The sequence below is a fragment of the Oncorhynchus gorbuscha genome, linkage group LG14, assembly GCF_021184085.1.
Source record: "Oncorhynchus gorbuscha isolate QuinsamMale2020 ecotype Even-year linkage group LG14, OgorEven_v1.0, whole genome shotgun sequence".
NCBI classification, from domain to species: domain Eukaryota; kingdom Metazoa; phylum Chordata; class Actinopteri; order Salmoniformes; family Salmonidae; genus Oncorhynchus; species Oncorhynchus gorbuscha.
In genome coordinates, this window is record NC_060186.1 from 78,370,116 (window position 1) to 78,398,056 (window position 27,941).

The 27,941-nt window shown below is 47.0% G+C and overlaps 2 protein-coding genes across 3 annotated transcripts in view; both read left to right on the top strand.

The window, feature by feature from the left end:
- LOC123995573 (kinesin-like protein KIF13B) overlaps nt 1-5,316 on the top strand; it is an 89,239-nt gene extending 83,923 nt beyond the window's left edge. Inside the window, 4 exon segments of the mRNA XM_046299203.1 lie at nt 794-885; nt 1,628-1,711; nt 1,814-3,299; nt 3,470-5,316. Coding sequence (XP_046155159.1) covers nt 794-885; nt 1,628-1,711; nt 1,814-3,299; nt 3,470-3,726 — 1,919 coding nt within the window. The 3' untranslated portion in view covers nt 3,727-5,316.
- A 1,911-nt stretch (nt 5,317-7,227) lies between these two features.
- On the top strand, nt 7,228-27,934 carry hmbox1b (homeobox containing 1 b). Of its 2 annotated transcripts, none has more exons than XM_046299050.1 (9): nt 7,228-8,555; nt 10,356-11,009; nt 16,205-16,290; nt 18,668-18,778; nt 18,930-19,083; nt 19,967-20,049; nt 20,351-20,446; nt 23,534-23,712; nt 27,726-27,934. In XM_046299050.1, the coding sequence occupies exons 2-9, from the start codon at nt 10,357-10,359 to the stop codon at nt 27,867-27,869; spliced, it is 1,506 nt and encodes a 501-aa protein (XP_046155006.1). In that variant the 5' UTR covers nt 7,228-8,555; nt 10,356; the 3' UTR covers nt 27,870-27,934. The 2 variants fall into 2 exon arrangements, with proteins under 2 accessions (XP_046155006.1, XP_046155007.1); XM_046299051.1 differs by having other exon boundaries at nt 23,537-23,712.
- The last annotated feature ends 7 nt before the right edge of the window (nt 27,935-27,941 follow it).

The window sequence follows — 27,941 nt, forward strand, 5'->3', positions numbered from 1 at the left end:
TTGGTTCATCTATCAGATCTGTCTTCTGTTTCTATGGTTTCATCTATCAGATCTGTCTTCTGTTTCTATGGTTTCATCTGTTGGTTCATCTATCAGATCTGTCTTCTGTTTCTATGGTTACATCTGTTGGTTCATCTATCAGATCTGTCTTCTGTTTCTATGGTTACATCTGTTGGTTCATCTATCAGATCTGTCTTCTGTTTCTATGGTTTCATCTGTTGGTTCATCTATCAGATCTGTCTTCTGTTTCTATGGTTACATCTGTTGGTTCATCTATCAGATCTGTCTTCTGTTTCTATGGTTACATCTGTTGGTTCATCTATCAGATCTGTCTTCTGTTTCTATGGTTACATCTGTTGGTTCATCTATCAGATCTGTCTTCTGTTTCTATGGTTTCATCTGTTGGTTCATCTATCAGATCTGTCTTCTGTTTCTATGGTTACATCTGTTGGTTCATCTATCAGATCTTTCCTCTGTTTCTTTCTTTTCCTCTTATTTCTTCATCTGTCTTTTCTCCTTTTAATTTTCCTCCTCTTATTCCACTTCTTCCTCTTCCTCCTCGTCCTCCTCATCCCTCCCCGTACCTCCTTCCTCCTCGTCCTCTCTTCTCGTACCCTCTTCTTCCTCTTCGTCCTCTTCCTCCTCATCCCTTCCCGTACCTCCTTCCTCCTCGTCCTCCCTTCTCGTACCCTCCTCCTCCTTCTCTTCTTTCTATTCCTTCCTCCCTCTTTCCTCTGCTTACCCTCTCCAGGTCTCTCACGGTATGCTACTGCTACCTCTTATTTCTCCCCAGTCAAGGCTCTGGTTCCTCCTGTCCCTAAACTGCTAAAGTCCCTGTTCCCAACCAGGGAGGAGAAGAGAGACCTGACCCATGTCCCACAGCAGGTAAAGTAGTAAACTAATAACACTACTGATCTCTGGTCAGTTCATAGACCAGACCCCTATCTGCCAGCAAGTATTTACACTACTGCTGAACATATTTGCTACCTTTTAACAGTAACATCTGCTTTGTGGTCAGTTCTTATTTATAGCATATAATTCATTCAGAGCGACAAAAAACACATGCTGCCCATAAACACTATATATATAACCAACATTCACATTATCTCACACATTTAGTAACCTGCTCTATGTGAAGCGGCCATCTGTTGTTATACTAGTGTTAGCAGTTCTTCAATAACACAAACCCCAAAGCAAATCAGGGGGAGAAAAATATAATTATTTGAAAAGGACAAATTATTATGCTGGGAAGTAGATGTTCAGTCTTCCCTGTCCTCAGTTTTTCTCCACAGAACAAAGGAACAGGATGCCTAGATCAGCGGCTGGAATCTGTATACTGTCCCTAGATCAGCGGCTGGAATCTGTATACTGTCCCTAGATCAGAGGCTGGAATCTGTATACTGTCCCTAGATCAGCGGCTGGAATCTGTATACTGTCCCTAGATCAGCGGCTGGAATCTGTATACTGTCCCTAGATCAGCGGCTGGAATCTGTATACTGTCCCTAGATCAGCGTCTGGAAAAGAGCTTGAGCCTGTTTTCTGTAATGATATCTATGATTGATTTAACTGTCACATACTCTGTGAAACATCTCTGATTTAAACTTTTAACATATGTTCTCATCTTTAGCCTCTCCCTCAGAGCCTACCTCGCATTGTAGTGCAGTCCGCAAGTGTTGAAGAGGACTTGGATACAAAACTTAGTCGTCACTTGGTAAGTTACCGTACTCGATCGTCTGTCCCTAGTAAGTATTGAGAATAATATGGCAATATGTTCGTCACCATTCATTACTTGTCTGTTTGGTTAATTCCACAGGTTCCCATTGGGGTAATCGTCCACCCAAAGTGCCAATCAGAGGCTGGGAAAACCATGCCCCTCCCACCGGCTATCATCCCTCCACTCATCCCTGAGATAGAAGACCCCTTCCCCAGTCCGGTCAGCGAGGCATCCAGTGGCTACATGTCCACCAGCGTCTCCACGGCAACCCTGTCAGAGGCTTACCTGATTTGTGGGGACCTCGGTCTGTCAGCCAATCTCAATCCAGATGGCTTTGAGGTGACGCACAGGTCGTTCGAGTCCGACATCGGTCGGTGTCTTCATCAGGAGTCTAACATGGCCGACCAGGAGGAAGAGAGGGCCACTGCTACTGACCTGGAGGCTTCAGAGAAACAGAGGACTGATACTAGTTCTCCCCAGGCAGACAGGACTGATATTGATACACTACGAGCAGACTCTTCTCTTCCATTGGAACCACATGGAACCTCCGCAGAACCTCTTCTCATATCAAAACCCTATAAATCCTCAGGAGAACCAGAGTCACTGACACACAAGTTTACACAAGAATACTACAGACTACTACCGTGTGAAGAATCAATCCAACCAGAGTCACTGACACCGTCTACACAAGAACAGTCTGTAGTATCTAATGAGTCTGAACCACCAGTCCAGCCAGTCAAGTCTGTACAAGAACAACTGAGACAGTCTTCACCAGACAAGTCAACAGAAAAACTGTCTGTAGTATTAGACCAGTCAGAACCACCAGTCCACATTAAAGACCCAGTCCAGTTAGAAGAACCACCAGTGGAGCCAAAGCCACCTCGGGAACAGCGTGAGGCAACAGCTGAGTCAGCACCTCTAGACCAGCTAGCACCTCTAGACCAGCTAGCACCTCTAGACCAGCTAGCACCTCTAGACCAGCTAGCACCTCTAGACCAGCTAGCACCTCTAGACCAGCTAGCACCGGCAGACCAGCTAGCACCTCTAGACCAGCTAGCACCGGCAGACCAGTCTGAACCTGCACTTACCCCTGTAAAGCCTCTGGTTGTCGAGCTTGCACCTAGCCAGCCAGCCCTAGCCCCAGCCCCAGCCCCAGCCCCAACCCTGGCTTCAGCTCCAATCACGGCCGTAACTCTTGCTCCTGTCCCACCCAAAGCCCCTCTCCTAACCACTGTCCCAACCCTTCTTCCAGGACTAGTTGTCAAACCTCCCAGTAACTCGGCAGCAAACCCATTCAAGATTCAGAAAGTAAAGACGTCCGATCTGAAGTCCTTCCATCCTATCGTAAATGAGGATGAGAGCCAGGCCAGGAACAGTGGTCTTGGTGCTGATCTCTCTCTTCCTCTTGATATCCTCTCTGACTCAGACGAAGGAGTCACTGACACAGCCACAGAGGTGCCTGACTGGCTGAAGGAGGGGGAGTTTGTGACTGTAGGAACGAATAAAAGTGGCACTGTGCGCTACGTGGGACCTACGGATTTCGCAGACGGAACCTGGGTTGGAGTGGAGCTGGACTTACCTGCGGGTAGGTAGAAGAGGTTTACCATGTGATGTGTTCTGATTTGTATTTATTTTTAACTTTTCGATTCTGCTGTAGTTTTTGTGATGGCTAGCTAAGTATTGTGTGTGTGATATATTTAGAGTAAATTAACATAAAAAAAGGTTGGATGTCTCACTGGCTCGTTCTCTATCCAGGGAAAAACGACGGGTCTGTGGGTGGAAAGCACTACTTCCACTGTAACCCTGGTTACGGGGTGTTGGTGCGTCCTGATAGGGTGAGCCGTGGAGGAGTCGGGGGCGGGGCTAAGGAGAAGCGGCGACAGCAGCAGAAGCGTCGCAGTGCTAACCTATCAGGGTCCAGCCCTAACCTGGCTGCCCTCACTGCCCTGGCCAAGGGAGATGGGACTGGGGCCAGTCGCAAAGGAGACAACCGTAAATCCTGGAACAGCTGAGAGGAGAGTGTAGCAAGGTTGGGGTCAATTTCATTTCAATTCAGTCAATTCAAGAAGGAAACTGGAGTTACAATTTAAATTTCCCCTGAACACTTCTCTAGAGATGCATTGAGGAAAATTTGAAATTCGAATTTCAGTTTACTTTCCGATTTTTGCTGGAATTGAAACGAGATTGACCCCAACCTGGTGGGTACTAGACACGACGCAACGCCACAACCAACTAGTAGAGGTGCAACCCGAAAACCACAGCAACATCAAGACATAAGAGGTGCACCGTTTTGTCGTTTTAAATGTTCAGTCACCTATGGACAGGTGGAGGAGAGGCCCAGTTCATGGTGCTGGCTGCATCAAGGAGTAGGATTAAGTTATCCCCTAGTCACTGATCTTGGGTCAGTTTGACTTTTTCCCCACTCGTGGATAAGGTTAGTATTGGGGGGAGGGGATGCAGATTCTAGATCTGTACCTAGGGGTAACTTCATCCCGGAGCCAGTTTTGTGAAGTTGCCCCGAGTCACTGATCTTGGGTCAGTTTAGCATTTTCCTCACTAATGGTTTGGGGGAGGAGGGGAAAGCTGATCCTAGATCTTGGTTAATCTAGGGCAGGGGTGTCAAACTCATTCCATGGAGTTTTTTTGTTTGTTTTTCCTTTCAGTTATTAAGACTAAGACAACCAGGTGAGGGAGTTTCTTACTAATCAGTGACCTTAAAGCAAAAACACACCGAGAATCTGACTGTCCATAGACTGCCGATGGGTACTTATAACAGTGGGAGGCCGTTCCTTCAAAACAAAAGAGGTACCTGCTGCATGCCGACCCGGTATCAACGAACCTACCAATTCTATTTGTGGAATCGCAATGCTCGTCAGTGGCTAACAATTTGACTTTGAACCAATCAGAGAGCACCAACCCCCAAGTGGGAGAGCCAATAAAAATAATAGGGCATTTTCTCCATACGTCCACGAATGAGCCAGTCACACTTCATATGCAATGTTAGGCTATGAGAGGGTAGCTAGCTAAGTGCACAGACGCAATGCACACAACACTAAATACTTACTCCAAACAAGCTTACCACTGTAGCTAGTAATAAAAATGGATTAGCTAGTTTCCATGAAACTGTGTTAGCTGCTGAGTTAGTGCAGTGTCCTTAGCTATGTTATGCTAGCAAGCTAAACATTTGGCTAGGGACTGGCAGTATGGGATTATGGAGAGTTAATTAAATGGTTTCTTTCTCATCTTGCTTGGTTGTTATCTAGCTGTGGCCTTCTGGTTAGTATCAACAAAGACTTTCTACTATGCTTGGGTGATATACCTTATGTCGGGGTATTTTCGAAATAGCGTTGGTATGATTTTCAATACCAATGGTTTGCTAACTTGCCAGCTAAGTTGCTAGACGTCAAGGTCACACTTCTTGTTTACAGCAGAGCCATTCAATCCCCTCCTGGGTGGATCAAGATCCCTGTTGCTTAAATTGTTTTGAGCATTTAAAAAAAAAAGTTTAATGTTTTTTTTATGGCGCCCCCTTGTGTGCACATTCGGTAATACCGTATACCCTGGTATGGTACAGAAACGGTATGAACCTCTGGATACTTCACCACCCTACTTTCTACGAAATAGCAACATTAGCACAGATAGCTTGGAATCTAGACCATAGGCAATGGCATTGCCAAACGACACTACTGCCACCTTCTGGTTTGGAGTATGTTAACAAGGCTGAGTGGCTGACGACTTCAAAGGTCTTTGCTGTGTGAACACAAACCAGAGATTGACTGCCGCACTGTTCAGGAGGTGCTAAGTACTGTCAGGCAAACGCTTGACAAGCCTACCGCTGTGTCTTAGCTTAGCTGTGTCTTCACTTTAATTCATCAATCCAGTACAAGGGAGGCGGCGGAAACTTGCACACACTCGGCACTCTTTGGAATGAGTTTGACACATGATCTATAGGGCAGGGGTTCTCAAAGTAGGATCTGCGGACTACTGCAGGGGGTCTGCTGCTAGAACTTTTTATTTTTTGGTACTTTTTTTGGGGTGGGGGGTGTATTACGAACAAAAGATTGAACAACTTTTGGCCAAGGTATCTGCGGAATAAGTTTAATGTGTTAAATTACTACTATTACATTGTATTGTATTAATGTTCTTGACCCTGGAGGCTCACAGGGATATTGGTATCCACAGTACTCCACCAATTATCTTTTCTTTCTTTATTTTTTACATAAATGCACTGTGATTCAAGTTCTAAAATGGCAGTCTTTGCCTCATGGCAAAATATGCAGAATTCCAGGATGATAGTTTTAAAACTGCAACTTTTTCTCTCCGATGCCAAGAGGCCTTTTTTAAATGTTTTCTCTCAAATGCCAAGAGGCGGGCCTTTTTAAAATGTTTTTTTCTCCAGGCCCTCGACTTGTTTCGTTCAGCCTTTGCACTGCAGACGGCATAGTAAAACGCCTTGTATGCTGTTTTTAACACACTGGAGATATCTTCTGATTATGAGCGGGTCCTTGTTGAATTTTCTATCACAAAAGGGGTCCCAGGCCCCAAACCCTTTGAGAACCCCTGACCAAGGGGGGAAACTTCACCACCAGAGCTTTCTTTCATATCATCTGAATGTATTTTTTTGTCTGATTGGGTCTCTCAGGTTCTCAAATAACACGTGCCATATTTTATTTACCGGGGTTGCGATCAATTCCATTTCATTTCAGGAAATACACAAATTCCAATTCTATTCAATGCTTTTCAATTAGGAATTTTGTTTACTTTCTGAATTGACTGAAATTGAAATGGAATTTGCCCCAACCCTGGTTATTACAACAGTGTGGCAGAACAATATGTTATCATGATCTGTTTTTAGCTAACAGGAAATACTCTGTGTATTAACTTTACTTCAACTGTGTGATTGGATCATTTTATGTTTGGATGTTATGTTATCACGTTTTGGGATAGTGTGGGACAGGTAGAATGCAACCTGGTATGTGTTTTATGTATACTGAACAAAAATATAACGCAACGTGAACGCAATGTGAAATGTTGTTCCATGTTTTAATGATCCCAGAAATTATCCATATATTCAGAAAGCTTATTATTCTCAAATTTTGTGCACACATTTTACATCCCTATTTACTGAGCATTTTTCCTTTGCCAAGATAATCCATCCACCAGACAGGTGTGGCATATCAAGAAGCTGATCATATGACCATAACACAGGTGCACCTTGTGCTGGGGATAAAATGTGCAGTTTTGTCACACAATTCCACAGATGTCTCAAGTTTTGAGGAGCGTGCAATTGGCATGCTGACTGCAGGAATGTCCACCAGAGCAGTTGCCAGAGAATTTAATGTTAATTTCTCTACCATAAGCCACCTTCAATGTTGTTTTAAAGAATTTAGCAGTATGTCCAACCTGCCTCACAAACGCATGTAACCACGCCAGCCGGCTTCTTCACCTGCGGGATCGTCTGAGACCAGACAGCTGATTTAAACTTTTTTAAAATATTATTTTTACCCCCTTTTCTCCACAATTGGTAGTTAGTCTTGTCCCATCGCTGCAACTGCCATACAGATCTGAGAGAGGTGAAGGTCGAGAACCATGCGTCCTCCGAAACATGACCCTGCCCCACTGCTTCTTGACACACTGTTCGCTTAACCCGGGAGCCAGCCGCAACAATGTGTCAGAGGAAACGCCGTACAACTGGCGACCGTGTCAGCGTGCATATGCCCGGTTCCGCCACAGGAGTCTCTAGAGCGCGATGGGACAAGGACATCCCGGCCGGCTAACCCCTCCCCTAACCCGGGCCAATTGTGCACTGCTTCATGGGTCTCCCGGTCGCGGCCGGCTGCGACACAGCCTGGGATCGAACCCGGGTCTGGAGTGACGACTCAGGCGCCTTAGACCACTGCGCCACTCGGGAGGCCCACTAAGGAGTATTTCTGTCTGTAAGAAAACCCTTTTGTTGGCGGGGGAAACAACCAATTCTGAGTGGGTGGGACTGGCTCTCAAGTGGGTGGGCCTATGGCTTCCTACGCCCACCCATGGCAGCGCTCCTGCCCAGTAATGTGAAATCTGTAGACGAGGGTCTAACCAATTTATTTCAATTGACACATTTCCTTATATGAACTGTAAGTAATTTTTGAAATTGTTGCTATTTGCGTTTATATTTTTGTTCACTATAGTTGCTGTGGATGGATGGGTTCTGTTTTGTATGCAGATTTGGGTATTTATGTAATGTATTAAGGGGTTTAAGACATTGCACATTGGGCTTGTTTTTAATTATTTTTCAAATGTTTTATACGTGCATTCAGTCTGATCTGACTGTATGAATGTTCCATTTTATTTCTAGATGGAAATTAGACATTTTTTAAAGAAATCGATGGGATGACCACTAATCTCTTTTTTTTATATCAATATGGTGGTTACAATAAACTGTATACTTATACATCTTTACCAAGTTTTTATTTACAATTTAATTTTATTACGTCTTAATAAACTACACTTCCAAATGTCTAGGAACCTTTAATGATCCAGTCTCTTTTGTCGGGTAGGACATGTAGTTTGTGTCAAATTTCCTTGTTATCGCGCTGACCAAAATTAAACTACAACTCCCATGTAACTATCGTCAAGGTGTCTCTTTCAATATGGCTGTTTGTCAGTCAGACAAAAGACAAACGGTCCGCTTGTGATTGAAATCTAGTAATAAAAAAAAAGGGCCGGGCACTCCTGCTACTAGCTGGTGGTTGATCGATGTGGTTTTCCCCGACCGCCACACGCTGTTTTTGTGGTGGTGCAATAATTAAAGGGTCAAGTGTACGGAGGCACATCGAGATAGCCAGCTAAACATAAGGTGAGATTTTAATATATATAAGCAAGCAAACGTTAGCTACTAGCCTATACATTTTTTTTCTAATGGTGGATTAACAGTTGTCTATCTTGCAATCTGGTTATAATAATAATAATAATAATAATAACCAGCCCATTAAATTAAACCGAAACCGTTGTCTGATTAACTAAGTTAGCAAAAAAATGCATAGCGTAAAGTCAAATGTATTATTTTGAATTTGCTAGCTTACCAATAAACTAGCAAGGAGTATTTTTATTTTGTCTGTCTGCTAATTACTAGCCAGTACCAGCTCTATTTTCAGTACCGTAACAACAACAGTTTTGTTGTGCACCCGAAGGCCTTTGTTTACCTCATTTTGCCCTGCAAGGTAACGATGATGCATTGCAGAATGACTCATGTAAACAAGTTCCTATCTGTGTGAATTAAAAAAAAAAAAATTATTCTTTGCGTTTGAATTTGGGCTTTTTCGTAAATGTACTTGAAACTACACAGAAATATGCAGCTACGTGACGTACCCATGTCCTATATGACTAAATCAAGATGTAGTTGTTAAACGCTTATTTGTGGCTGATGCCATGATGAGAGATGTTTTTTGTTTTTACAGACCTAAAGAGCCTTACAAACATATGCAGCACCACAGTTGAAATACTAGACTGCATTAAAGGAAGGGCAGAAACCAAGGAGCCTGTGTGGTGACCAGGGTGTTGTTTGCTAACTAGGGCTATGCCATCTGTCAGAGGAGACAACTGAAGGATTAGGTCAACCGATGTTGGGTTTATACACATCATTGGTCAGAATTGAGGATAAATTACAGTTGTATAACAGTCTCTCCCTCTCTCTCTCTCTCTCACACACACACCTTGTCTTGTGGTCTAACTAGAAGTTAACCTTTTTGTTAGCTTTTTTCTCCTTCTGGTTTACCCAGCTTTGTTAGTTAACCGTTAACTGGGTAAATATCTCCTGCTCAGGTGGGTAGGTAATGAATACAAAGGCAGTGATTTGAGCCTCGGCTGGTCTAGGCTACTAAGAGAACGGGAAGAATACCTGTAACAAATTGTTCAAAGACAACAACTGACACCTTTTCATAATTGTCCCTATTCTATTACTAGTTGATGGGCTCTAGATTAGAAAAGTTAGTCAGGTAACATGATTTGAAATTGTTTTGGACTGTAGCTAGCAGTGGACAGATTTTAATGGTGTGTTGGTTTACTTAGCCATGGCAGCAGACTATGGGAAAAAAAGGCCATTTTACTTATTTACATACAGATCAGTTGTCAGGTTTGAGAAGATAGAATTAGGCTCCAGATTACTGTCGTATGGTGGTTCTAGAACTGAAAGTAAATCTACTGTAAAGTGCAAGCATGTATCTAGTGGTCAGAAGTGAATGCATTGCCAGCCAATGCTTCAGAAGATGGAAAATGTGCCGCAGCCTGGTTATGATGATATTGATTTCTTATAACACAGTGAAATGCTTATGGAAAACCATTCGGAGAAATGTTTAGCCGATGGAAAACCCATGCAGTGGGGGAAGTGCATTTATTATTGGTCTTAAAGCAGTAGAATGATTATGAGACGGCATCTGCTGCTGCTTTCAAGGTGACTTTACATGAATTGTCTGCTGTTCTCAAAAGAAGCTCCCTCATTTATTTTCTCCCTCCATACCTCCACTCCCCCTCTCTCTTACTTTTTCATTCCTTTTCTCTCACACTCTTCTTCCTCCTCCCCCTCTCCCCCACCTCTGTCCCTTCCTCCCCCTCCTCCTCCTCTCCCCCACCTCTGTACCTTCCTCCTCCTCTCCTCCAGGATGTCTCATTACACAGACGAGCCTCGCTTCACCATCGAGCAGATCGACTTGCTCCAGAGGCTGCGGCGTACGGGCATGACCAAGCAGGAGATCCTCCACGCCCTGGACACCCTAGACCGGCTGGACCGCGAGCACGGGGACAAGTTCGGTCGTCGCACCTCCTCCTCCTACGGAGGAGGAGCAAATAGCTCTGTGCCCGACCCCAATAGCACCACCACAAACAACAACAACAACAACACTGCCTCTGTTTCTGCCGCCACCACCTCCTCAACAACATCCTCTTCCTGTAGTAGTAATCATAATAATGGTGGAAGCAGTAATGTTAACATGGCCCTGGCCTCATCCTCCACCAACTCTACCGCCACACAGACACAGTACCTCCCTCCACGTGGGAGGCTCTCCCCGTCGCCTAGCAACGGCTACGACACCTCCCCACCACCCGGCCCGCCCCCGCCCTCTGCCATCCTCTCGTCCCCGGTGTCGCTGGTCGCCATGGTGCAGAACGGGGGGCGGGACAGCCTGGCGGCAACGCCCAATGGGAAGCTCTCGCCGCCTCGGTACCCAATGAATAGCGCTGATGCCGGCAGGCCGTTCGGGTTCGAGGCCACGGAGGAGGAGCTGGACATTGATGACAAGGTGGAGGAGCTCATGAGGTCAGTGATGATGTCACGCTGGGGTCAATAGAACTATATTTATATCTCTGAAATTCTGAACTTTGCAGTTTTGTGTGATGATGGCTAAACAGGCCGGTACTCAGTCTGTGTGAGATCATATTCAATATGTTATTTTATACACCAGTCCACCATCAGGACCGTATCAGTTTATACACCAGTCCACCATCATATCAGTTTATACACCAGTCCACCATCAGGACTGTATCAGTTTATACACCAGTCCACCATCATATCAGTTTATACACCAGTCCACCATCAGGACTGTATCAGTTTATACACCAGTCCACCATCATATCAGTTTATACACCAGTCCACCACCATCAGGACTATATCAGTTTATACACCAGTCCACCATCATATCAGTTTATACACCAGTCCACCATCATATCAGTTTATACACCAGTCCACCACCATCAGGACTATATCAGTTTATACACCAGTCCACCATCAGGACTGTCCACCATCATATCAGTTTATACACCAGTCCACCATCATATCAGTTTATACACCAGTCCACCACCATCAGGACTGTATCAGTTTATACACCAGTCCACCATCATATCAGTTTATACACCAGTCCACCATCATATCAGTTTATACACCAGTCCACCATCATATCAGTTTATACACCAGTCCACCATCAGGACTGTATCAGTCACAGATGCACATGTCTTTCACACACTTAAAAAGCATGAAAACGTTTAGGCTACCACTTTCACTATTGACTAACTATTATTAAGTCGCCCAAATGAAAATGTATGCGAACAGTCATCCTGCCCGTAGGTCTCTTGATGTATGCATATGTTGAGTTACAAGCTGAACAGTAACTATAATGTTAAAAAGCCCTGCTACCATGTCTGCCCCCTCCTCTTAGAAGGTGCATTAGATTACATAATGTCCTGTAAGGGAAGCAGCATTCAGAAACATGGATGGTGCTGTGTGGTTGGTTGGGGCTGCCTGGTTGGATGGGGCTGCCTGGTTGGATGGGGCTGCCTGGTTGGATGGGGCTGCCTGGTTGGATGGGGCTGCCTGGTTGGATGGGGCTGCCTGGTTGGATGGGGCTGCCTGGTTGGATGGGGCTGCCTGGTTGGATGGGGCTGCCTGGCTTGGATGGGGCTGCCTGGTTGGATGGGGCTGCCTGGTTGGATGGGGCTGCCTGGTTGGATGGGGCTGCCTGGTTGGATGGGGCTGCCTGGTTGGATGGGGCTGCCTGGTTGGATGGGGCTGCCTGGTTGGATGGGGCTGCCTGGTTGGATGGGGCTGCCTGGTTGGATGGGGCTGCCTGGTTAGATGGGGCTGCGTTCCACACCCCCACGTTATATCCTCCATACTACGGATATTATCTTAAAGGAAGAGTCTACTATTGGTGCATCCATTTTTGTACTTTTTAAACTGCAGATCGCCCCTTAATATGCCTGTTTCTTCTGTTTTCTCAGCTCTGCTGTGTTTAGCTGTTGGCACCTTCATCCTCCTCCACTCACCCTCTTCCTCCTCCACTCACCCTCTTCCTCCTCCACTCACCCTCTTCCTCCTCCACTCACCCTCTTCCTCCTCCACTCACCCTCTTCCTCCTCCACTCACCCTCTTCCTCCTCCACTCACCCTCCTCCTCCTCCTCCACTCACCCTCCTCCTCCTCCACTCACCCTCTTCCTCCTCCACTCACCCTCTTCCTCCTCCACTCACCCTCTTCCTCCTCCACTCACCCTCTTCCTCCTCCACTCACCCTCTTCCTCCTCCACTCACCCTCTTCCTCCTCCACTCACCCTCCTCCTCCTCCACTCACCCTCTTCCTCCTCCACTCACCCTCTTCCTCCTCCACTCACCCTCTTCCTCCTCCACTCACCCTCTTCCTCCTCCACTCATCCTCTTCCTCCTCCACTCACTCCTCCTTCACCCCTCCTCCTCCACTCACCCTCTTCCTCCTCCACTCACCACCCATCCTCCTCCACTCACCCTCTTCCTCCTCCACTCACCCTCTTCCTCCTCCACTCACCCTCCCTCCTCCACTCACCCTCTTCCTCCTCCACTCACCACCTTCCTCCTCCACTCACCCTCTTCCTCCTCCACTCACCCTCTTCTTCCTCCACTCACCCTCTTCCTCCTCCACTCACCACCCATCCTCCTCCACTCACCCACCCTTCCTCCTCCACTCACCCTCTTCCTCCTCCACTCACCCTCTTCATCCTCCACTCACCCTCTTCATCCTCCACTCACCCTCTTCATCCTCCACTCACCCTCTTCATCCTCCACTCACCACCCTCCTACTCCTCACCCTCTTCCTCCACTCACCACCCATTCTCCTCCACTCACCCTCTTCCTCCTTCTCCTCCACTCACCCTCTTCCTCCTCCTCCTCCACTCACCACCCTCCTCATCCTCCTCTACCCACCCTCCTCCACTCACTCACCCTCCTCCTCCTCCATGCACCCTCCTCCTCTACCCACCCTCCCATTCTCCTCCCTCCTGATTTAGAGCCTGTCCCAGATGTCATCCTAATCCCTATATAGTGCACTACTTATGAACAAGTTCCATAGTGCTCTGGTTTAAAGTAGTGCACTATATAGGCAATAGGGTGCCATAGGGCTCTGGTTTAAAGTAGTGCACTATATAGGCAATAGGGTGCCATAGTGCTCTGGCTTAAAGTAGTGCACTATATAGGCAATAGGGTGCCATAGTGCTCTGGCTTAAAGTAGTGCACTATATAGGCAATAGGGTGCCATAGTGCTCTGGTTTAAAGTAGTGCACTATATAGGCAATAGGGTGCTATTTGGGACGTATCCTCGTAGTGTCGATAAGCAGCAGTCTTTCTTTGTGGGTCTATCTAATTTTAGCTGCGCCTCAATAAGGGAGGAGGAGGCGTGACTCATTCGATCTGGGAAATATGGAGAGTAGTGGAATAGTGAGCACCTGCAGGACAGCAACTGCTGTATACCTCGTCTTCCATCTCGTCAGATCAGGCTCTTTTACTAGACCAGGTCCCCACTTTCAGCCCAACGAAGGGAAACTGCAGTAGGCAAGGAGGGCACAGGTGGGGCACTCCGCCTGGTAGGGTGTCCGCCCGCTCTGCCTGGTAGGGTGTCTGCCTGGTAGGGTGTCCGTCCGCTCCGCCTGGTAGGGTGTCTGCCTGGTAGGGTGTCCGTCCGCTCCACCTGGTAGGGTGTCTGCCTGGTAGGGTGTCCGTCCGCTCGGCCTGGTAGGGTGCCCGCCCGCTCGGGCCTGGTAGGGTGCCCGCCCGCTCGGGCCTGGCAGGGTGCCCGCCCGCTCGGGCCTGGTAGGGTGCCCGCCCGCTCGGGCCTGGTAGGGTGCCCGTCCGCTCGGCCTGGTAGAGTGTCCGCCTGTCCGTAGGGTGTCCGCCTGTCCGTAGGGTGTCCGCCTGTCCGTAGGGTGTCCGCCTGTCCGTAGGGTGTCCGCCTGTCCGTAGGGTGTCCGCCTGTCCGTAGGGTGTCCGCCTGTCCGTAGGGTGTCCGCCTGTCCGTAGGGTGTCCGCCTGTCCGTAGGGTGTCCGCCTGTCCGTAGGGTGTCCGCCTGTCCGTAGGGTGTCCGCCTGTCCGTAGGGTGTCCGCCTGTCCGTAGGGTGTCCGCCTGTCCGTAGGGTGTCCGCCCGCTCTGTCCAGAAAAACAGGCTTTGGAGATGAAATTTGACTTCCTTACATTACAAAATCCATTTCAACAAGAGAAATATAGATTCTTCATTTACTGAATCGTTCCGTGGGATCTTTCTCAAACATATCAGCAAAAAAATAAATTGGTGTTGTGTCACCTAATACATCCCATAATAAGCACCAAGCTCTGTTATAACGGTGCAGGTTTCTCATAACTTGGCAGGTTTTTTTTTTTCATTTTGTGGTTGTTGTTTTTAAAGTTCAACGAGCGTGACACGAGCTGAGTTAAACAGGCTTTGGAAATTAAAAGCTCATTACTCCGTTGCCATTTAACAGATGTGCTTGTTTTTTTGTGAGAAATCTCAGAAATTAATATAGAAAAGCGTAAATGTTACTGTAATTTATTCCTACCAATATGTTTTCATTAATTGAATTCCCTTAAATCTATTTTATGAGAATTTGAAAGATTCTTGTTTGCATAAAATAGACGGAGACCAGTCTTATCAATAATAGGTAACAGAATTTATTCTCGGAGCGCGCTGCCACGTTACCACGAGCAACAGTTTATATACAATAACATGACGTCATTTCATTGCTTCTAAAATGAATCCCCTCCTCTCGACTGGGACAAAGGGAACTTTAAAAGTTCATTCAAAGTTCATTCCAACTCACGAGCACATACACAAGACACACAACACAACTGAATGAACTTTTGACTCCTCACCATTATCGATCACCACTTAGCTGACAGTTCTAATTAACAGAAAACCTAGGAATGCACTCACTGCCTTATCTAAAACACCTCAGAGCTCAGTTTCGTCGGTTCAACCATAGGTTAACTACCTTATCTATTTACTTAATCCACAACCCATTTCTTTCTTCCTAGTTGGAATGGTGTTCGTTAACTTTAATTACTCCTTGTCCTGTCACACAATCCCTTCTTATGAACTCATATTGTTAATCAGATATAATAAAACAGAGTATAAGTTTACTTAGTTACAATTTCATTTAAAATAAGACTATTGTTCAGTCATTTAATCATAATTTTCCTAACTCAAATACTGAGTGTCTGTCTTACCTCCTATATAGTTTTATGTCGTGCGGAATCGAGAAGAAAGATGACCAGTTTAACAGTGAACCTGTCAGGTGACCAGGAGCCGTAGTTCTCACACAGCATCTAGCCTCGCTGACGCAACTTACGTTGATCCACTTTTCTTCCCTCCTCTGGCCTCCATTGACTTTAGTTTTCCTAATTCTAATTCCTACAAGGGTTCAACTCCAATACCTTTTGAACGGACTATGATAGAGACATGAGGTTTGGACCATTGTTTTGTTTTCTTAGAGGTTGGTCAAAAGATGCATTTTTGATTGGACAACGGAACTACATGGTAGTAGAAAACACACTGGTCCATGTTTTACAAAGCGAACATAACTATGTTTTTTCGTGTGTGTGTGTGTGTGTGTGTGTGTGTGTGTGTGTGTGTGTGTGTGTGTGTGTGTGTGTGTGTGTGTGTGTGTGTGTGTGTGTGTGTGTGTGTGTGTGTGTGTGTGTGTGTGTGTGTGTGTGTGTAGGAGGGACAGCAGTATCGTCAAGGAGGAGATCAAGTCCTTTCTGGGAAACAGGAGAATCTCTCAGGCTGTGGTTGCTCAGGTCACAGGTCAGTGAAGACACACACACATTCTGTGTTGGCCCAGGTCAGTAAGACCGTGAAGCTTCCACTATAACTGACAACCCTTCGCACGACAAGCCTCACACAGCAATCAACTCTCTAACAGACATAGGATTGAGTTGAATAGCCTTTATTTCATCAGACATCTATTTTAGTATATGGGCAGGGCAGTACAGTGACAGCTACATTAGGTGTGTGTGTGTGTGTACACACACACACACACACACTACCGATCAAAGTTTGGGGTCACTTAGAAAGTGCTTTGTTTCTGGTCATTTTGAGCCTGTAATCGAACCCACAAATGCTGATGCTCCAGATACTCAACTTGTCTAAAGAAGGCCAGTTTTATTGCTTCTTTAATCAGGACCACCGTTTTTTCAGCTGTGCTAACATGATTGCAAAAGGGTTTTCTAATGATCAATTAGCCTTTTAAAACTTTGATTAGTTAACACAACGTGCCATTGGAACACAGGAGTGATGGTTGCTGATAATGGGCCTCTGTACGCCTATGTAGATATTCCATTAAAAATCAGCCATTTCCAGCTACAATAGTCATTTACAACATTAACAATGTCTACACTGTATTTCTGATCATTTTTATGTTATTTTAATGGACAAAAAAATGTGCTTTTCTGTCAAAAAACAATGACATTTCTAAGTGACCACAAACTTTTGAACAGTAGTGTGTTTTTAGTCAGTACAGTGATAGCTACATTAGTGATTGTGTGTGTGTGTATATATATATTTACAGTCCCAGTCAAAAGTTTGGAAACACCTACTCATTCAAGGGTTTTCTTTTCATTCTACTATTTTCTACATTGTAGAATAATAGTGAAGATGGCATAACTATGAAATAAAACATACGGAATCATGTAGTAACCAACAAAGTGTTAAATTAATCAAAATATATTTTATATAAGATTCTTTAAAGTAGCCACCCTTTGCCTTCATGACAGCTTTGCACCGTCTTAGCATTCTCTCAACCAGCTTCACCTGGAATGCTTTTCCAACAGTCTTGAAGGAGTTCCCGCATATGCTGAGCACTTGTTGGCTGCTTTTCCTTCACTCTGCAGTCCAACTCATCCCAAACCATCTCAATTGGGTTTAGTGTGTATATCTATATGCAGTACAGTGATAGCTACATTAGTAATGCGTATATGTAGGCTACAATTCTCTTTGCTGTATGTAACCTCACACTCAACGTCAACAAAACTAAGGAGATGATTGTGGACTTCAGGAAACAGCAGAGGGAACACCCCCTATCCACATCGATGGAACAGTAGTGGAGAGGGTAGCAAGTTTTAAGTTCCTCGGCATACACATCACAGACAAACTGAATTGGTCCACTCACACTGACAGCGTCGTGAAGAATGCGCAGCAGCGCCTCTTCAACCTCAGGAGGCTGAAGAAATTCGGCTTGTCACCAAAAGCACTCACAAACTTCTACAGATGCACAATCGAGAGCATCCTGGTGGGCTGTATCACCGCCTGGTACGGCAACTGCTCCGCCCTCAACCGTAAGGCTCTCCAGAGGGTAGTGAGGTCTGCACAACGCATCACCGGGGGCAAACTACCTGCCCTCCAGGACACCTACACCACCCGATGTTACAGGAAGGCCATAAAGATCATCAAGGACATCAACCACCCGAACCACTGCCTGTTCACCCCGCTATCATCCAGAAGGCGAGGTCAGTACAGGTGCATCAAAGCTGGGACCGAGAGACTGAAAAACAGCTTCTATCTCAAGGCCATCAGACTGTTAAACAGCCACCACTAACATTGAGTGGCTGCTGCCAACACACTGTCATTGACACTGACCCAACTCCAGCCACTTTAATAATGGGAATTGATGGGAAATGATGTAAATATATCACTAGCCACTTTAAACAATGCTACCTTATATAATGTTACTTACCCTACATTATTAATCTCATATGCATATGTATATACTGTACTCTACATCATCGACTGCATCCTTATAATACATGTATCACTAGCCACTTTAACTATGCCACTTTGTTTACTTTGTCTACACACTCATCTCATATGTATATACTGTACTCGATACCATCTACTGTATGCTGCTCTGTACCATCACTCATTCATATATCCTTATGTACATGTTCCTTATCCCCTTACACTGTGTATTAGACAGTAGTTTTGGAATTGTTAGTTAGATTACTTGTTGGTTATCACGGCATTGTCGGAACTAGAAGCACAAGCATTTCGCTACACTCGCATTAACATCTGCTAACCATGTGTATGTGACAAATAAAATTTGATTTGATTTTGATTTGTTAAGTCTCTGTGTTTATTGCCTGGTAAGACTGCTGTTTTTAACTGTGTGGTGCCTGTGTGCTTCCAGGTATCAGTCAGAGCAGGATCTCTCATTGGTTGCTCCAGCACGGCTCTGACCTCAGCGAACAGAAGAAGAGAGCTTTCTACCGCTGGTACCAGCTAGAGAAAACTACCCCAGGTACACCTACCTACCTACCTGTCTGTCTGTCTGTCTGGTCTGGCTCTAAACTAAAACCATTTCAGCCCTTTTGGTTCCATTTGGTGTCTAGTGAATATGAGACATGTTAAAAAGTTCTAACTTAATGATTTCTCTCTATTGGCTCCTCCAGGTGCCACTCTAAACATGTGCCCTGCCCCCATGGCTCTGGAGGAGATGGAGTGGAGACAGACCCCACCCCCTATAAGCACCGCCCCCGGGAGCTTCCGGCTTCGGCGTGGGAGTCGCTTTACCTGGAGGAAGGAATGTCTGGCTGTGATGGAGAGGTTAGGGGGAGAGAGAGGGATGAGGGGAGAGAGGTTAGGGGGAGGGATGAGGGGAGAGAGGTTAGGGGAGGGATGAGGGGAGAGAGGTTAGGGGAGGGATGAGGGGAGAGGTTAGGGGAGGGGTTAGGAGGAGGGATGAGGGGAGAGAGTTTAGGGGAGGGATGAGGGGAGAGAGTTTAGGGGAGGGATGAGGGGAGAGAGGTTAGGGGGAGGGATGAGAGGTTAGGGGAGGGATGAGAGGTTAGGGGGAGGGATGAGAGGTTAGGGGGAGGGATGAGAGGTTAGGGGGGGATGAGAGGTTAGGGGGAGGGATGAGGGAGAGGATTAGGGGGAGGGGTTAGGGGAGGGATGAGGGGAGAGGGGTTAGGGGAGGGATGAGGGGAGAGGGGTTAGGGGGAGGGATGAGGGAGAGGGGTTAGGGGGAGGGATGAGGGGAGAGAGGTTAGGGGAGGGATGAGGGGAGAGGGGTTAGGGGGAGGGATGAGGGGAGAGGGGTTAGGGGGAGGGATGAGGGAGAGGGGTTAGGGGGAGGGGAGGGGAGAGGGGTTAGGGGGAGGGATGAGGGGAGAGGGATGAGTGGAGAGGGGGTGAGGGGAGACGGATGAGAGAGAGGGGGAGGGATGAGGGGAGAGAGAGGGGGAGGGAGGGATGGGGGAGAGGGGGGGGTGGGGAGATTACTAGTTGTGCGAGGCGATTGGGCAGGAGATGTGAGGAGAGGGCCCTTGTCAAAAGTAGTGCACTACATAGGGGAGAATCTCAACCTTGCGGCCTCTCTTCCATCTCATCCAATGGGTTTTGAGGAGGAGAGAGGTGATAATAGGGTACCATTTGGAATACTACCTAAATCCTATGTTTTGCCATGACAACCACCTCTTCTCCTCAGCTACTTCAATGACAACCAGTACCCTGACGAAGCCAAGAGAGAGGAGATCGCCAACGCCTGCAACGCGGTCATCCAGAAACCAGGTATTTCCTTCTGTCCATCTTGCCGTTCTCCTGGCTTTTCTTGTTCTCATGCACCTCTTTTCTTACTAGGACCTGATTTTGCTGATAGCTGCTTTGTTGAGTCAATGTTTTACTTTACCAACCTCGTATCACAGGCATTGTATCGGTCTTACCTAGCTACCTTAAGTTGAATGCACTGATTGTGAGCTGCTCTGCTTTTCTTTTTTTAATTGTTAAAAAAAAATAAACAAATCGGCATATTTTGCCCAAAGGAATATACTTTACTATACGCAATACTAAACTGTGGACTGTTTTATTCCAGGGAAGAAGCTTTCGGATCTGGAGAGAGTCACATCCCTCAAAGTCTACAACTGGTTTGCCAACCGACGCAAGGAGATCAAGAGACGGGCTAATATTGGTAATGCTTGGCTAATATTGGGGGAGCTGGGCTAATATTGGGGGAGCTGGGCTAATATTGGGGGAGCTGGGCTAATATTGGGGGAGCTGGGCTAATATTGGGGGAGCTGGGCTAATATTGGGGAAGCTGGGCTAATATTGGGGAAGCTGGGCTAATATTGGGGAAGCTGGGCTAATATTGGGGATGCTGGGCTAATATTGGGGACGCTGGGATAATATTGGTAACATGGGCTTGTGGATGCTGGGCTAATATTGGGGAAGCTGGGCTAATATTGGGGGCGCTGGGCTAATATTGGGGAAGCTGGGCTAATATTGGGGACGCTGGGCTAATATTGGGCACGCTGGGCTAATATTGGGGATGCTGGGATAATATTGGTAACATGGGCTTGTGGACGCTGGGCTAATATTGTGGGCGCTGGGCTAATATTGTGGGCGCTGGGCTAATATTGTGGGCGCTGGGCTAATATTGTGGGCGCTGGGCTAATATTGTGGGCGCTGGGCTAATATTGTGGGCGCTGGGCTAATATTGTGGGCGCTGGGCTAATATTGGGGATGCTGGGATAATATTGGGGATGCTGGGATAATATTGGTAACATGGGCTTGTGGACGCTGGGCTAATATTGGGGAAGCTGGGATAATATTGGTAACATGGGCTTGTGGACGCTGGGCTAATATTGGGGAAGCTGGGCTAATATTGGGCACGCTGGGCTAATATTGGGGGAGCTGGGCTAATATTGGGCACGCTGGGCTAATATTGGGGAAGCTGGGCTAATATTGGTCACGCTGGGCTAATATTGGGGAAGCTGGGCTAATATTGGGCACGCTGGGCTAATATTGGTCACGCTGGGCTAATATTGGTCACGCTGGGCTAATATTGGTCACGCTGGGCTAATATTGGGGATGCTGGGATAATATTGGTAACATGGGCTTGTGGACGCTGGGCTAATATTGGGGAAGCTTGGCTAATATTGGGGAAGCTTGGCTAATATTGGGCACGCTGGGCTAATATTGGTCACGCTGGGCTAATATTGGGGATGCTGGGATAATATTGGTAACATGGGCTTGTGGACGCTGGGCTAATATTGTGGGCGCTGGGCTAATATTTTGGGCGCTGGGCTAATATTGTGGGCGCTGGGCTGATATTGTGGGCGCTGGGCTAATATTGGGGATGCTGGGATAATATTGGTAACATGGGCTTGTGGACGCTGGGCTAATATTGGGGAAGCTGGGATAATATTGGTAACATGGGCTTGTGGACGCTGGGCTAATATTGGGGACGCTGGGCTAATATTGGGGGAGCTGGGCTAATATTGGGCACGCTGGGCTAATATTGGGGAAGCTGGGCTAATATTGGTCACGCTGGGCTAATATTGGGGAAGCTGGGCTAATATTGGGCACGCTGGGCTAATATTGGTCACGCTGGGCTAATATTGGTCACGCTGGGCTAATATTGGTCACGCTGGGCTAATATTGGGGATGCTGGGATAATATTGGTAACATGGGCTTGTGGACGCTGGGCTAATATTGGGGAAGCTTGGCTAATATTGGGCACGCTGGGCTAATATTGGGCACGCTGGGCTAATATTGGGGATGCTGGGATAATATTGGTAACATGGGCTTGTGGACGCTGGGCTAATATTGTGGGCGCTGGGCTAATATTGTGGGCGCTGGGCTAATATTGTGGGCGCTGGGCTAATATTGTGGGCGCTGGGATAATATTGGGGATGCTGGGATAATATTGGTAACATGGGCTTGTGGACGCAGGGCTAATATTGGGGAAGCTGGGCTAATATTGGGGAAGCTGGGCTAATATTGGTCACGCTGGGCTAATATTGGTCACGCTGGGCTAATATTGGTCACGCTGGGCTAATATTGGGGATGCTGGGATAATATTGGTAACATGGGCTTGTGGACGCTGGGCTAATATTGGGGAAGCTGGGCTAATATTGGGGACGCAGGGCTAATATTGTGGGCGCTGGGCTAATATTGTGGGTGCTGGGCTAATATTGTGGGCGCTGGGCTAATATTGTGGGCGCTGGGCTAATATTGGGGATGCTGGGATAATATTGGTAACATGGGCTTGTGGACGCAGGGCTAATATTGGGGAAGCTGGGCTAATATTGGGGAAGCTGGGATAATATTGGTCACGCTGGGCTAATATTGGGGACGCAGGGCTAATATTGGGGGAGCTGGGCTAATATTGGGGGAGCTGGGCTAATATTGGGGCGCTGGGCTAATATTGGGGGCGCTGGGCTAATATTGGAGGCGCTGGGCTAATATTGGGGGCGCTGGGCTAATATTGGGGGCGCTGGGCTAATATTGGGGGCGCTGGGCTAATATTGGGGGCGCTGGGCTAATATTGGGGATGCTGGGATAATATTGGTAACATGGGCTTGTGGACTCTGGGCTAATATTGGGGGTGCTGGGCTAATATTGGGGACGCTGGGCTAATATTGGGGGCGCTGGGCTAATATTGGGGGCGCTGGGCTTGAGGCTGGGTATCTGTTGTAATAAAGACAAAGAACGAGGGCTCGGTTTCTCGATAGTGCTGGAACGTCGGATTAGGAGTGTTTCAACAATGCGTCTTTCCTACAACGGCCCTGAAGACGTAACATAAGTTTCCCAAAACACCATGCAGAGAGAATGTTTCAGCAGTGAGTCGTTGAGGCATGTGTGAATACTGATTGGAGAGAAAGAAAGGAAGAACTGTTCGCAGATCAGTGTTCTCCGTCCAACTCTTACATTAACATTATAACGATTCCACAATTTTTGTATTTGTTTTTAATTTATTTAACTTAACATTTATTACATTGACGGCCTTCCAGGGAACAGTGGGTTTAACTGCCTTGTTTAGGGGCAGAACAACAGATTTGTACCTTGTCAGCGTTGGGATTCTATCTAGCTACCTTTCGGATACTGGCCCAACGCTCTAGGCACTAGGCTACCTGCTGCCCCCCACAATACTGACGACTGTTCCTAGAAAGATATTATCACCTATGGCTACAAATATTAGGCGGCTTATTATAATGTTTACCCTATAATAAGTCAAGATTTGGCACATCATGAAATATATTCTGTTTTTCTCAAGAAGCCACGATCTTGGAGAGCCATGGGATAGACGTTCAGAGTCCTGGAGGACATTCCAACAGCGACGACATCGATGGAGGCGACTACACAGAACAGGCCTGTGACCTGCCCTACTTCGACAAGAGACCCATGGCCAGACCCTTTGGCTTCTACAGGCTGGAGCCCACTTCACCCACACAGGTATGCAGCCAGGACCAGGGACAGGTATGCAGCCAGGACCAGGGACAGGTATGCAGCCAGGACCAGGGACAGGTATGCAGCCAGGACCAGGGACAAGTATGCAGCCAGGACCAGGGACAGGTATGCAGCCAGGACCAGGGACAGGTATGCAGCCAGGACCAGGGACAGGTATGCAGCCAGGACCAGGTATGCAGCCAGGACCAGGGACAGGTATGCAGCCAGGACCAGGGACAGGTATGCAGCCAGGACCAGGGACAGGTATGCAGCCAGGACCAGGGACAGGTATGCAGCCAGGACCAGGGACAGGTATGCAGCCAGGACCAGGTATGCAGCCAGGACCAGGTATGCAGCCAGGACCAGGGACAGGTATGTCTCATATGCCGAGCGTAGCGATTTATAAACTTGATCACCACTGTAAAAACCGTCTTGACATTTGCAACAATGTTGCAAATATTAAAATTCAAACTCCACTGTGTCCTATAATAATGGTATTGTGAGTTGGGACGAGACATTGTTTCAGCCAGTCAATCATGAATCAGCGTCATTTTTATAAAGACATGTATTTTTTATTTTTTTAACTGAAACGAAAAGCAGCTAGTTTGCTGTCTTGCTATCTTCAGTCTGAAGTCATTGTGTTAGCTGTGTAGTTGGCTAGCTAGCAAGGGGGGAAGAGCTTCCATAGCAACCATTTTGGTTTCCGATAGCAACCTGCAAAGTTCTGGAACTATCAGCCAATTCTTGGGTGGTTTTGCTTTACATGGCAGTCGATAGGAATAGAACTAACGACCGGAGAACGTCTAAAATTCCACTTGACAACCAGTGTTCGTGAATGTAGCATTGTGTTTTGTTGAAAAATGTATGGTTTTGGAACAACTCTTTTTTATTTGTGCTAACCCCGTTGTATAAAAGCAATAATACACACATCCATGTGTTATGACATTTTTATCACGGCTGCGGTGGTCTACGACTCTATGCCGCTCGGCTTCGCCTCGTAGCTATGACCACGTCACAGCCATGATAGAAATGTCATAACACATGGCCTCGTGTATTATTGGTTAACTACATCTCTGCCTCCGCCTGTTCCCCCTCCCAGAGTTCCACCATGTTAGATGGGCAGCATTCCCCCCCCCCCCCAGTCAATATGCTCAGATTACCGTAGTCACTACTAGGGCCATCTCCATTTTGAAGTAGTCATGTGGGTGGGACCACTGAGGTACAATAAGAACTGGAGACTGTGTCCAAAATGTCCGCCCGTTTTCAAGGAAATCTACTCTGGTTTGCTTACACCGATTCATGCATCGTCTAGATCCGGGTTGCATCCTGCTTTGTACAGAACAACATCACATGCACAGTAGCACTCGGGGAGCACAAGGAGCAGCCAATTCATGCATCGTCTAGATCCGGGTTGCATCCTGCTTTGTACAGAACAACATCACATGCACAGTAGCACTCGGGGAGCACAAGGAGCAGCCGATTCATGCATCGTCTAGATCCGCGTTGCATCCTGCTTTGTACAGAACAACATCACATGCACAGTAGCACTCGGGGAGCACAAGGAGCAGCCGATTCATGCATCGTCTAGATCCGGGTTGCATCCTGCTTTGTACAGAACAACATCACATGCACAGTAGCACTCGGGGAGCACAAGGAGCAGCCGATTCATGCATCGTCTAGATCCGGGTTGCATCCTGCTTTGTACAGAACAACATCACATGCACAGTAGCACTCATGCACAGGGAGCACAAGGAGCAGCCGATTCATGCATCGTCTAGATCCGGGTTGCATCCTGCTTTGTACAGACCAACATCACATGCACAGTAGCACTCGGGGAGCACAAGGAGCAGCCGATTCATGCATCGTCTAGATCCGGGTTGCATCCTGCTTTGTACAGACCAACATCACATGCACAGTAGCACTCGGGGAGCACAAGGAGCAGCCGATTCATGCATCGTCTAGATCCGGGTTGCATCCTGCTTTGTACAGAACAACATCACATGCACAGTAGCACTCGATTCATGGGGAGCACAAGGAGCACTCGGGGAGCACAAGGAGCCGATTCATGCATCGTCTAGATCCGGGTTGCATCCTGCTTTGTACAGAACAACATCACATGCACAGTAGCACTCGGGGAGCACAAGGAGCAGCCGATTCATGCATCGTCTAGATCCGGGTTGCATCCTGCTTTGTACAGAACAACATCACATGCACAGTAGCACTCGGGGAGCACAAGGAGCAGCCGATTCATTCATGCATCGTCTAGATCCGGGTTGCATCCTGCTTTGTACAGAACAACATCACATGCACAGTAGCACTCGGGAGCACAAGGAGCAGCCGATTCATGCATCGTCTAGATCCGGGTTGCATCCTGCTTTGTACAGACCAACATCACATGCACAGTAGCACTCAGTAGGGGAGCACAAGGAGCAGCCGATTCATGCATCGTCTAGATCCGGGTTGCATCCAGCTTTGTACAGACCAACATCACATGCACAGTAGCACTCGGGGAGGGAGCACAAGGAGCAGCAGATTCATGCATCGTCTAGATCCGGGTTGCATCCTGCTTTGCTTTGCATACAGACCAACATCACATGCACAGTAGCACTCGGGGAGCACAAGGAGCAGCCGATTCATGCATCGTCTAGATCCGGGTTGCATCCTGCTTTGTACAGACCAACATCACATGCACAGTAGCACTCTGGGAGCACAAGGAGCAGCCGATTCATGCATCGTCTAGATCCGGGTTGCATCCTGCTTTGTACAGACCAACATCACATGCACACTAGCACTCGGGGAGCACAAGGAGCAGCCGATTCATGCATCGTCTAGATCCGGGTTGCATCCTGCTTTGTACAGACCAACATCACATGCACACTAGCACTCGGCGCGCACAAGGAGCAGCGACAATTATTTGAATAATTCAATGGATGTTTTTATTTTGTTTTGCACAAAGGCCATGACTGAAGTGTCTTATTAAGAGTTTTCAAATCTGACTTCTCTGTGTCCGTGTCAGTTAAACTGCAGTACCAAAGAAAAACAGTAGGGGCAGTCAACCTATTTTAAAAAATATATATATTAAAAATAAAATTAAAAAATGTTTAACTAGGCATGTCAGTTAAGAACAAATTCTTATTTTCCTTGTCAGCTCGGGGATTTGATCTCGCAACCTTTCGGTTACTGGCCAAATGCTCTAACCACTAGGCTACCTGTCGCCCCTTGCTTCCTCTCTGCTATGGGCAGAGAGGGCGAGGAGAAGCGAGAGGGGTTTACTCCGCCCCAAATCTGTCCACACAAAAATATGACCACAAAGTGAGAAATTGTTGTCCATAAGTGTTGAATGTAGTCAACATAAATGTGTATTGCCAATATTTTCCACTTGAAGCGTATTTGACTCAATAGAAGCTGGTCATGGTTAGGTTGGTACAAATGTACTGATATAAGTGGACATGCGTGGAATTTCGTCAACTTTAAAAAATAAAAAAAAATGTACTTTATATTGGCGTTGTGCCTGTTGTTCACAGAATGGTCCTACCAGATCTCTCCATTGGGGCAGTCACTTAACCCATAGCAATTATATTGACAAGATAGTTAAGGAAGGGTCACAGGATTCCATCCAGGTCGTCAGGATCTGTCAGCCAATGAATTATACTCCTGAGCAAAGTTTCCATACCTAAGACAATACACTGCAGGTAACCTTGGCTCTGTAGCTGTTAAGACGATACACTGCAGGTAACCTTGGCTCTGTACCTGTTAAGACGATACACTGCAGGTAACCTTGGCTCTGTACCTGTTAAGACGATACACTGCAGCACAGTAGGTGGTGGTGTGCACCATTTTAGTTGATGTACACACTGCCAGTACACTAATAGAACTAGAACAATAAATTGACTACTTTAAAATGGAGATGGACTACTTTTTAAAAATGCACTGCCAATGCTGCCACAGAAGTCAGCCATTACAAGGATAAAAGGTGTACTATCTTTCCATATGGATGAGCTCTCCCCTCCTCCTCCTAGGATGATGGTCCAGGCCATGGAGACCACCAGGACCCCATCTCTCTGGCCGTTGAGATGGCAGCAGTCAACCACACCATCCTGGCTCTTTCCCGGACCGGAGGGGTGCCCAGCGACATCAAGACAGAGGCCCTGGATGATGACTGAACACGGGGAGGGGGTTACTGGATGAATGACTGAATGAGGGGAGGTGGTTACTGGATGAATGACAATGAGGGG

Bases quoted from the DNA above. Each gene is read 5' to 3' on its own strand.
- hmbox1b (XM_046299050.1), top strand. From the start codon at position 10,357: ATGTCTCATTACACAGACGAGCCTCGCTTCACCATCGAGCAGATCGAC. The intron at 11,010-16,204 runs GTCAGTGATGAT...GTGTGTGTGTAG, and splicing joins AAGGTGGAGGAGCTCATGAG to GAGGGACAGCAGTATCGTCA. The intron at 18,779-18,929 runs GTACACCTACCT...TGGCTCCTCCAG, and splicing joins GCTAGAGAAAACTACCCCAG to GTGCCACTCTAAACATGTGC.